This window comes from Scophthalmus maximus, chromosome 18 (genome assembly GCF_022379125.1).
Source record: "Scophthalmus maximus strain ysfricsl-2021 chromosome 18, ASM2237912v1, whole genome shotgun sequence".
NCBI lineage: Eukaryota > Metazoa > Chordata > Actinopteri > Pleuronectiformes > Scophthalmidae > Scophthalmus > Scophthalmus maximus.
Window position 1 is genome coordinate 7,962,435 of NC_061532.1, and position 10,942 is coordinate 7,973,376.

Below are 10,942 nucleotides of genomic sequence, written 5' to 3' on the forward strand. Positions count from 1 at the left end.
AGACGCAATATAGGCCTATAATATTCCCTCAGAGTGAAATCACATTAAAAGTCATTTTCACATGTAGACATGCAGGAGATTTAAAAGAAAAGAAGAAAGAGCCAGGCACTAATATGGGCCCAAACAAGAGTCTTTTATTAAATCCACCCATTCTTTGAGATTTCTTCTGAGACATTTGCTGCATGTTACATCTGGTCTGAGAGTGAAGCCAAACACAGCAGCCTGTATGTGGCTGTATAGTCCTGCATGTATTAGATAGATTATTGGCAAGAAAGTGTTGAGTTGGCTGAAACCATAAACCCTGGCTCCCTGTCTGCTGGGCACTCGACCTACCGCGATCTGATGCAATGATCCTATGGCCTTTTGTGCAAGTTGGCAAAGTTGTCTTTAAGTGGCACAGTAGTTTTCTTGGCATCACAGACTCTGTTTTTAGTTTTTTTAATTCCCAAGAACAATGACTTATACTGCTGTGGTGGCACGTTGAAAATAGGTGTTCGTTGTCATTCAGAGAATTACCCTGAGGATTTCTTAACTCCCGATCAGTAGCTCCATCCAGGTACAGCACATCCACTGGAGATCAATAGGAATATCTCAATGGTTTCAGCATCCATAGTTTGTTTATTATACTGCATGTGTGCACAAAGTCGCAGATAGATGACTGCGTCTTTGTTGTCTCACTTGCTTTGTGAGGGTTCCCCTGGTAGTCAGGAGATTTGTCGAAATTTGTTTCAGAAATGATTTTCAGAGTGAAGACATGCTGGCCAACCTTCACAAATCCCTAGAAGAACACTGATATTACCAGTTAAAATGACAACAGCATACAAGCATTTTGGTGGTGGGAAGTGTTAATGTCAAGGCCTGCATGTGACCCACTGTGAGTGTATCATCTGAGTCATCATGGGACAGTTGGCGAATGGAAATGACACTGACATGTCTTTTTTTTTTTTTACTGTGCCCCTTCATAGTTGTGATTCACGATGAGCTCTCTTTCTCTCTCCCTGACGCATGTCATCCAAGAACTGCTGGTAGGTGAGGCTCTCTGTCTGTTCACCTGTGCGACTCTTTTTCTCCAAGAACAGGCCCATGCTGTCCCGCAGAGGATCGGCGACGCTGCTGCTCCACCTGGTCTCTGTGATCCCCAGCAGCTCACGCACACGAGCAGAGATGACCTGCAGGGCGCACAGCAGAGTCCAGTCCTTTGATATTGTAAATGTTTACGATATTTTACCTTTATTTCATGAGGCAGTCACACAGAGTGACTGTGTCTGCCAAGGAGAGACTGTGGCATCAGGGTTACACTGCCAGAAACAAACAAGGGTAAACCAATATGATTATGTCTGTCTCATAATCATTCATTATCAGTTTACGTTCACCATGAGAGACAATTCATTTTTTGGGTTCTGTTCAGTATGATGTCCGACAATAAAGCAGACTTGAAAACATACAGGCGTTTTAAAATAATTGAGTTCTGACCTCAGGGAGAGATAAGAGCAACAGTGGCCTTAACTGTATACAGAATAAAAGTGACACAGCTGAGTGTTCGCTGGTAATGATGCTCTGTTACGATGCACATCTTTGATTGGATGGAACACAGACTAGACGCCAGTTTTCTGGTGATTGCTATAAGTTTATTGGAGAGATGTTTCAAAATACAGTTCAGGATTGTTTCTGTTATAGATTAGTCTTCTTATTGTTTTTTCCCCACATCATATATTAATTCACAAGGTGAATGGTCAAAATAAGCAAAAGCAGTACCACAAGTTACAACAAATACATATTATTTTTACCTTGTGAATTATGATAATCGTTAATGAAATCTGATAAAATGAAGACAAACTCATGAAAAAAAACTGTAGTTTCAGCTCCAGATGGTGTCATCATTATCTTGGTGCTGCTCAGCCTGTTCAAGATTCCTTCAACATCGTGTGAATCTGCAGCTTTGATATGTAAACAGTCCTCCATAATAACGCATACACTTAAAAAGAAGAAAAAAAATCTTCCAAAGATTGGAATTCAAAACTCGACTTTCTTCTTAATACCTGCATATCTTTAAAATCTGTGACTCCAAGTCTTGGCAAGTAGATGCAATTGACATAGATGAGTTTTCTCCCAGTGATGAGGTTGTCCGTGAAGCATGCCTGCAACAGGAGTGAATGATTCGGTGAGAGGCTGACAGACAGGTTAATGTTATCTCTGTGCACTCAGCTGATTGATGACCTACTTTATATTGTGGAAATCCTAAAGACCCAATCCATCCTGCGACATCATGACTACTCCACTGCTGGAAGTCCATGTTGCCCGTAAGCATGTTGCCATGGAAACTGATACCTGCCACTAGGAGTTAACATACGTTTCCCTCACCAGTCGAGGCGAAGTTTATTCAGTTCATTAAAAACACTGTGACGAAAGGGTTGTTTTTGCTTGCTTTTTTGTTTGTTTTTTTGTTAAGGACACTTAACTCAACATTTTTATACCAAAGTTCCCTGAGAAGATTTTTTTTTAAAGCCCAAGTATCAGAAACGAATCGAGCCGTAGTTTGAAAGGAAACAGCCAATCGGCGTCTCGCAATTGAGGGCGGCTGGGGAATTGCGAGAGGCGATTGGCTTTGGAATCAACTCTGTCCCGCCCACACCGAACGGACGACAGCCAATGGCTCCTCGCGCAGCTTTCACAGATCAACAAACTGCGTGCGCTCGCGCGTGTCACGCTCATCTACAGCGCTGGTGTGTTGGAGATCGCGTGAACGCGCAGCACTCTAATCCCGCCGCGGTGTCCTTCTGCAACACTCCTGCTCGCCGAAGTTCTCTCTGCTCTCCCGTGTCGTGTGGGTCGGTTGAAGGGCTTTCGGAGCAGGAACAAGAGGAACGCGACTCTCCACAATGGCGGCCATTCTCCTCCGGTCCCTTATAAACAAGAAGGTAAAGCAGCAAACGCACGCTTCTCCCTTTCACTGAAAAGTTTATCTTTGTTTGACGTCAATGCAACTCAAATCAGCTATTGCTATTGCTAACAATCCGTCGCCTCACACGTTGCACCCAGTCCACCCCTCCTCCTTGTCTTAGCATTTCATATTTATGTGGCAGTTTGAGTAGAGGAGGTATTCATTTGCATCACGTGAACAAGGAGACATGAGTCAATGCGCCGCTCGCATTTATTTATCAGACGTTGGACAATGACTGAAGTCGTCTGACGTGCTGGTGTTGAATTTCTTGCAGGCCCCCATCCAGCTGGGTCGCGTGTGTTACTCCTCCTCCTCAGTGGTAAGTGATCGAGCTCTGCAGCTTTCATAACTCAGCAATGAATGGATATTGTGTCACAGTCTGTAAGGCAGAACGTTTAACTTTTATTTTGTATTGCACAACTACATTGCACACTACTGTATATAGTGTTTGTTATTGTTATGGCATAGTATTTCTATCTTATGTTATATTTACCTCAGATTCTGTTTCTATTCCACTTTATTTTCTTAACACACTCCCCCCTCTGCTGCTCCACTTTGTGCTGCTGTGTCTCTGAATTCCCCCCTATTGGATCAATAAAGATCATCTTATATAATCTAGAAACGCACCCTGTTTCGTTAGATCAATCTTCAAGATGATAACTCTACTCATGCTGGATCTTTGATGCTTTACCCTTCAGATATCGGTACTGTTATATCAAATACAGTAATGGTATAAGGGGGTGATAACATGAACCTTTATGATAAGGATTAAAAATTTGGTGATTAAATCATGTGTGCAAGCTTGTGTATATCTTGTTATACCTTGGTACAGTGTCTTGTTACGTGTTGCTGATTTTAATACATCTTTGATAAGCTAATTTGCTGATTTCTCAGTTGGTCTACACTTACAATTTCTCAAGATTTTGATTATGACACATGCATCTGCGGCCCGAACCACATGCAATGTTGTCAGTGATCAGATCACACTGTGTCTTTAGTGTGCCTTTACACCTGTTCGTAGAGCTGTCCACTTGTGACCGGATCACCAAAAAAAAGGGTATTCATTGTAAAGGTCATGTTCCCAGTAGCAATGCGACCCGGTGGAACATGGAAGACTTTCTAAACCATAAAGACTCTGCATATAGAAGTGTCTCGTTTCACTCTGTGCACTTTGCACTCATTGGGATGCACACTCATTTACCTGGGGCCCAATTCCATACTAGTCACTAACTGAAGCATTCTGCACAATGCACTGTACTGGTATAATGTTCCGCAGAGACGATTAAGTGTCTTCACTGTACAGTGACTGTCGTACATCAAGTTAAGGAATCCTTTGCCAAAACTCAATAATGTGAGAAAAAAAACGTTTCACATGTAGGAATAAGAATTATTGGTTATTTGGAGCTCTTAAATTTACCTCTGTAGATTACATTGGGGGATATAGTGTGCATCCACAGCACACTAAAATATAACGATTTACTAATTGTCGAAGTTCTAATGAATATAGACCTTTTTTTTGAGTGCGCTTTAATTTCACTTTTCTAGTGCGTATGCTCCATTGATTCAAAACCTGCATGGAAGAGTTGTGCAATGGCGACACGGCTAATGTAACGTGGAAGATTATCTGAATCTTGCCGATTCAGATAATCTTCTGAAATTAGGAATTAAATAAATGGAAAAAGTTGCACAACCCTGTGTGCAGAAAGTGAGGAGATATCAATATGAATGCTGTAGAAAGTCAGTGTAGATGTTTTTGTGGTGGATTTAGATGGTACCTAGTGATGTAACAGAGCACGGAAGCGAGTTAATAGCGAGTTAATCATATGCTTCTGCGATCCCTTTCAGCCCACCACCAAGCTGTTCATTGATGGCAAATTTGTGGAGTCCAATACGTCTGAATGGCTCGACATTCACAACCCTGTAAGTATTCACAGACTGGGCGATACCCAACCTGCACAGAGGCTGCAGGAACAAGATGTCTAATAAAACTCTCTGCAAATATCCGGTGTAGCTCTGTATTAGTGACTTGTGAACATTAGAGAGGAGAAAATCTTGATTTGCCAGTTTTTAATGGCCTAAATCTTATTGTTTTATATCGTTGTTTTAATCCTGTTCTGCTGGTGCCAAGCTTTGTCTAGTAGAATCCTCTAGTAAGTCAGTGATGGGCTGCTCTACTCTAGCCTGCAAAATGTGCTGTTTCCTTTCGTCCCATGGAATTTCAAACCTGTAATGGATTGAAAACAAACATTTGCCCCCCCCCGAGCTCTCAGTCAACTCGTCTGTGTGGACTGTCTCCTGTCCCCCCAGGCCACTAATGAGGTGGTTGGACGTGTTCCCAAAGCCACCCAGGAGGAGATGCAGGCAGCTGCCGACTCCTGCTCAAGAGCCTTTCACTCCTGGTCGGAGACGTCCATCCTCAGCAGGCAGCAGGTCTTCCTGCGCTACCAGCAGCTCATCAAGGACAACATTGTAAGAAAAGAATTGTCACATGCTTGTGCGTGTCTGTCAGAGTAAATTACTACTTGTTGATTGAATCTTTCAAATGTGAGGGAAGGAAATGTTTGCATTTGTTTTTTTGTTGTTTAAAATCTACTTGTTGACGCCTGTGCTTCCTTGTACTTCCAGAAAGAACTGGCAAAAAGTATCACCCTGGAACAGGGCAAAACTCTGGCTGATGCAGAGGGAGACGTATTTAGAGGACTGCGTAAGTAATGCGTGGACTTGACTTCCAGTTGGGTTACTGGGTTTTGATATTGATCAAATCCCTGTGTCTTCTGTTCTGTCTTCTGATGAAAAGTCCTTAGCTTTGACAACCTTTGATATGACAGGTTGGATGAAAGTCAGACACAAGGTGCCAATATTTGTTTTTAAAAAAGACTTCACTTTTAAAATTAATAATAGGACCAAGGTTTGGCCATGTTGGATTATAGAGGCTAAAAACTCTGCATTAGATTTTCTAATCATTAGTTGAAACAAATCAAGGGTTAACATTAATTATTAGATAAGTATTCCTGCAGCATTACATTTCTCAGTCCTGATATTGAAGTGTGGCCAGCTTGTTTATTTTTCAGTGCCATGCAGGCCCTGATTTAATTTCGTGCTATATAAAGATAATTATGCAGTTCCCCCTCATTGTGGTGCACTCGCATCAACAAGAATCATGTTGAGAAATTTAAAGAGCCAAGTGCACTCGCAAATAAAAGGAGATATATTTTGGTTACAAGGGCGGTACTGCCAACGTATTTTTATGTATTTATTTATTAGATTTTATTTTTCCCTTGGTACAGCTCCCAGTTTTGGGATCCCCAAATTGTTCTTGCGTGCTATCTTGTAACTTGTGAGCCAACAGACGGGCTACAGCTGCAGGTGTGTTGCCAAAATTAGATTTCCTACTGTACTGGGACTGATATATAAATATATTGAAGTTTTCACATCTTCTATTACAGGTTGTTTTTTTCACAGGGGAAAGAAATCCATAACAGTTTTCACTAGGTGACAGGCTGAAGAACAAACAGTAGAATGTATTTTAACGTCTGCCTTACACCGTCTTCTCATGTAGATATAGATAACTCTTTTACACTTTTCCAGAGATGCATACATTAGTTTTGTTGTGCATCTCATATCTAGGATCTTTTTATCTTAAGTTGACTTCTTTTTTTTTCATACCCTCAGAGGTGGTTGAGCACGCCTGCAGCATCACGTCCCTCATGCTGGGGGAAACCTTACCCTCCATCACCAAGGACATGGACACCTACACCTACCGCCTGCCCATCGGAGTGTGTGCCGGCATCGCCCCGTTTAACTTCCCCGCCATGATTCCTCTGTGGATGTTCCCCATCGGCATGGTGTGTGGCAACACCTACCTGATGAAGCCCTCTGAGCGGGTCCCAGGGTGCACCATGCTCTTGGCCAAAATGCTTCAGGATTCGGGGGCACCAGATGGTACTCTCAACATCATCCACGGCCAGCACGCAGGTGAGTGTGAGAGAGTGTGAGTGTGTGTATGTGTGCGCGCGCCATCCTGCTCATTCAGAGATGCACAATCTGCGCGCGATACGATGAGGATGATTCAAACCCTTATCGTATGCTCCCTGCCACTATGTAGATGGGTTCCATAATGTAAGCAGCATATATCTTGAAGAGGTGTTTTAGGTGGGAGAATTTGAATCTCTAAGTATCCCAGTTCCTCGTTGCTCCAGAAAGATGATGATGATGATAATGATGAAAAGGGGAGTATTTACCTTTGCTTTTGTTTTTGTGTAGCGGTGAACTTCATCTGTGACAATCCAGCCATCAAGGCCATTAGCTTTGTGGGATCCAACCAGGCTGGAGAGTACATCTACGAACGGGGCTCCAAGAATGGGAAGAGAGTGCAGTCCAACATGGTACAGCAGAACTCATACTTCTCATTTTAACTGATCATAAATTACCCACATTGTGTATTAAACACTGTTACCGTGACAACAGCATGTCTGTCCATGACAGATGTGTGTAACGTATGTGATTAGCACTGCGCTGCCTCTATCTTGTGTCCAACAGTCTACTGAAGAGAAACCCTACAGAACCGTGTCCTACATTTTGCATTTCAGGGCGCAAAGAACCACGGTGTGGTGATGCCTGATGCCAACAAAGAGAACACCATCAACCAGCTGGTTGGCGCTGCCTTCGGAGCGGCTGGCCAGCGCTGTATGGCTCTCTCCACTGCCATTTTTGTCGGGGAGTCTCGCAAATGGCTCCCAGAGCTGGTGGAGCGCTCCAAATCCCTACGTGTAAACGCAGGTAAGAATTATTTCTTGCATTTTTTTTGTATTGGCTCTTGTGTGTTTCCCATAAACAAAATACATTTCCCATGTGTCTTGAAGGGGATCAGCCTGGTGCAGACGTGGGTCCCCTGATCTCCCCCGAAGCCAAGACCCGGGTGGAGTCTTTGATCCAGAGCGGCGTGGAAGAGGGAGCCAAGCTGCTGCTAGATGGGAGAAATGTCAAGGTCAAAGGATATGAAAATGGCAACTTTGTAGGACCGACCATCCTGGGAAATGTTACGGTGAGTTGAGAACTGGAATTTGAGTGGGTGGCCACCTTTTTTTTTTAGTCACTAAAAAGTCTAAAATAATATAATTCACAACTGCAAGTCGCAGTTTGGGTTGTTGTTAAGTCTTGTTTTCAGAGAAAAATAAAAAGTTGACCTTGCATTCTTTTGAAGCACTCTGCGTCTACCAAAAAATGCGGGGGCTCTGAAAGACACTGGATGCCAAGCTTTTCTTTATTTGGATGAGAGATACTAGTGCTAAGAAAAATAAAACACTATATGGAAACACCTCCTTGAAAACCATCTCCTAATAACATGTAGCTTGAGACATTTGTAGCTTGAGACATTTTCTCAAGCCATTAAGGTTTCTTGTTGTGAGACATTGCAGATCTAAAAATGGATAATAGCTGCAAGTCATTCTAAATGCTCCTCGTCTTATCCAGGTATTGATATAACATCTTAAACGTTATACATGCCAGCTAAATGTTCTGTTAATAAAGCATCCTGGAGTGTTTTTTTTTTTTTTTTTTGCTGTGGATGATGTGAAATGCTGGAGGGAAATGTGGTGTGATCCCTCTGCTGTTCTTTCCAGCCGGACATGACGTGTTACAGAGAGGAGATCTTTGGACCAGTGCTCGTCGTCCTGGAGGCCGACAGTCTGGACAAAGCCATTTCTTTGATCAACAATAACCACTACGGCAACGGCACCGCCATCTTCACCACCAATGGGGCCACGGCGCGCAAATACACACATGAGGTGGATGTCGGCCAGGTGAGACATGCTTTTACAAAGGCTGAATAGAAGGACACTAGGGATGGATACAAAATAATTAAGAATAGTTTCTTCCAACAGGAAGCGGGATAAAACTATAAGTGCTACTTTGATAAGTCAGCAGTTTTGTGTGGGATCTGGTATAAATCATGGATCCTGAATCTGTGTAAAGGGGGATATTCGTCTGAGTGTTTGCTTGATGGCTTAAAACATTGATGCTTAAATTATCAATCAATTCATTTAAACTATAACTTACTAATTTTGTATTATTTGGTAGTTGCAAACTTGATGTCTACTATTTGGGGGATCAATTAAATAACTTCTCTTTAGGTCTATAAGAAATAGTCATATACTGTAGTGATTTTTCCCCCTCCCACTATAGTCATGGTCATTTTATCAAATGACTAGATTTCTTTTACCAATAGTCCCAACAGTTTACTACGATAATTATAAAAGGTTACATTTTCTGTTGAGTGACCAAATGTTGCAGCCCAAATTAAAGTCTGGTCCAGATTTTGTGAAATAATAGAGTTTTGGTCCATTCTCTCGCAAGTAGATGTGGAATGACTTTCATCCAAAAGGAATATACTCGCATTTATTTCTTAGAGGGAATTCAGAGCATCATATCATATGTCATATGTGTTAAGATGGTATATTAGCTTTTCAATATACCTTTATATATCTTTTAAATATACCTTTGCCCAATTTTCCAAGCAACTCAGTCATATACTTAGATCCATGTCGTATTTGTACACCTGCAGTAGTTCTCTGTGATCTCCTACAAATGTGTGTCTGCTTTTGTACAGATTGGTGTGAATGTGCCCATCCCTGTCCCCCTGCCCATGTTCTCCTTCACTGGCTCCAGAGGTTCGTTCAGAGGAGACACCAACTTCTATGGCAAGCAGGTAAATAACAAAAGCGGTGAGTCATGTGTTGGATCATCAAAATGAAAAGCTTGTAGTCGCTGACGCCGCTGTTCTCTCTTCGCCACCAGGGCATCCAGTTCTATACTCAGATCAAGACGGTGACGTCACAGTGGAAGGCTGAGGATGCGACGGTGACGAGCCCCGCTGTTACCATGCCAACCATGGGGCGCTAAACAAAATTGACTGCGTCCATGTTAGCTTTCACTGACTTCTCATATGCCTTAAACACCAGGAGGGATTGGAAGGAAAAAAAAAGGTTACATGTCCTTTATACTGTTGAGAAATGTTCACACTGGGGATTGTTGGTTGGTGATTGTTCGAACTTTGGAAGATCCTGGACACTGTTGCACAAAAATGCATTAATAATAGAAATGAAACCGCATCTAGAGACTGGTGAGTTGAATTGGACTGATGCAATGAGTGTTGCTGTGAGTCTCTTTGTGAGGTTTGTTGTATTTTTGTCCCTGTTTTCTCTTGTTCCTACGCTGTAACTGACCCAGTCGACCATGGTCAATCATTTCAATGATCCTGTCTGTGCTCTGATATAGCCTTTTTTTCTACCTAAAGGAGAAATCCTTTAAGGATCAGGGATCCTGCTGCTGAGCAGTGACGTCAACTGTCTTCCTCCTGTATCCTCTGTGATTCTTCACCTTGTTGTGTGTATCAGAGCTTTGGGGTAGATGGACAAGTTGATATAAATGGAACAAATGCTACATCAGAACCAATATACTCTCATTCTGTTACTCCATGTAAACTGAACCGATGGTTGATGCTCATCACTTCTAGATGCATGTCCTACTATTTTCTGTCCAGGGGTGGGATCAGTGTCAGATAGAGGTTCAGAGTTTTTTACTGAACTGTTAGATTAACACTTTATTTTTGGTCGAGAATGGTATAGAAGTTTAATTGATTTACCTGAGCCACTTCAAATGTCGTCCCTTTGACTCCTCTCTTTGGTCTTGTGGCTGTAAATTAAGATAATAATTTGCCTCAATCTATTTGAGTCAGTAGATAATATTGAATAAAGACATTGCATTTGACTCCCAGTAAGTTTTCTTCTGTGTTAAAAATGGGTCGTCTGGATCTATTGCAGTTTTATGTACCGCTCATTCCACATAAACCACAAAACAACATATAGCCAGATCTAAAGAATGTGTTAGTCTGATGAAAGTCTAGAGAGCTGTGTAAGAGAATGACGTTAACTTGCTGACTACCGGTCAGCGCGACCTATTGTGAAATGCTTTGTATATGTCTTGGCAATTACACAGACTCCT

The 10,942-nt window shown here is 42.2% G+C and overlaps 2 protein-coding genes across 2 annotated transcripts; one reads left to right on the plus strand and one right to left on the minus strand.

Moving 5' to 3' along the window:
• Positions 1 to 752: 752 nt before the first annotated feature.
• On the minus strand, positions 753 to 2,599 carry LOC118290715 (sterile alpha motif domain-containing protein 15-like). The gene is made up of 3 exons (XM_035618541.1): positions 2,222 to 2,599; positions 2,040 to 2,138; positions 753 to 1,169 (listed from the first exon to the last, which is right to left on the minus strand). Exons 1-3 carry the CDS (start codon positions 2,306 to 2,308, stop codon positions 960 to 962), a joined length of 396 nt encoding a protein of 131 aa, XP_035474434.1. The 5' UTR covers positions 2,309 to 2,599; the 3' UTR covers positions 753 to 959.
• A 122-nt stretch (positions 2,600 to 2,721) lies between these two features.
• On the plus strand, positions 2,722 to 10,708 carry LOC118290710 (methylmalonate-semialdehyde dehydrogenase [acylating], mitochondrial-like). Its single transcript, XM_035618531.2, has 12 exons — positions 2,722 to 2,918; positions 3,216 to 3,260; positions 4,787 to 4,861; positions 5,249 to 5,410; positions 5,567 to 5,645; positions 6,614 to 6,916; positions 7,205 to 7,326; positions 7,531 to 7,720; positions 7,804 to 7,985; positions 8,563 to 8,742; positions 9,549 to 9,647; positions 9,737 to 10,708. Exons 1-12 carry the CDS (start codon positions 2,880 to 2,882, stop codon positions 9,839 to 9,841), a joined length of 1,581 nt encoding a protein of 526 aa, XP_035474424.1. The 5' UTR covers positions 2,722 to 2,879; the 3' UTR covers positions 9,842 to 10,708.
• Positions 10,709 to 10,942: the final 234 nt, after the last annotated feature.

What these genes read in the sequence shown, in the direction of transcription:
- LOC118290715 (XM_035618541.1), bottom strand. Translation starts at nt 2,308, where the DNA reads ATGCTTACGGGCAACATGGACTTCCAGCAGTGGAGTAGTCATGATGTC. An exon ending in TAGGATTTCCACAATATAAA is followed by an intron (nt 2,139 to 2,221) that starts GTAGGTCATCAA and finishes CTCCTGTTGCAG; the next exon opens with GCATGCTTCACGGACAACCT. An exon ending in CAGATTTTAAAGATATGCAG is followed by an intron (nt 1,170 to 2,039) that starts GTATTAAGAAGA and finishes TGCGCCCTGCAG; the next exon opens with GTCATCTCTGCTCGTGTGCG.
- LOC118290710 (XM_035618531.2), top strand. Translation starts at nt 2,880, where the DNA reads ATGGCGGCCATTCTCCTCCGGTCCCTTATAAACAAGAAG. An exon ending in GGTCCCTTATAAACAAGAAG is followed by an intron (nt 2,919 to 3,215) that starts GTAAAGCAGCAA and finishes AATTTCTTGCAG; the next exon opens with GCCCCCATCCAGCTGGGTCG. An exon ending in CCAACTTCTATGGCAAGCAG is followed by an intron (nt 9,648 to 9,736) that starts GTAAATAACAAA and finishes CTTCGCCACCAG; the next exon opens with GGCATCCAGTTCTATACTCA.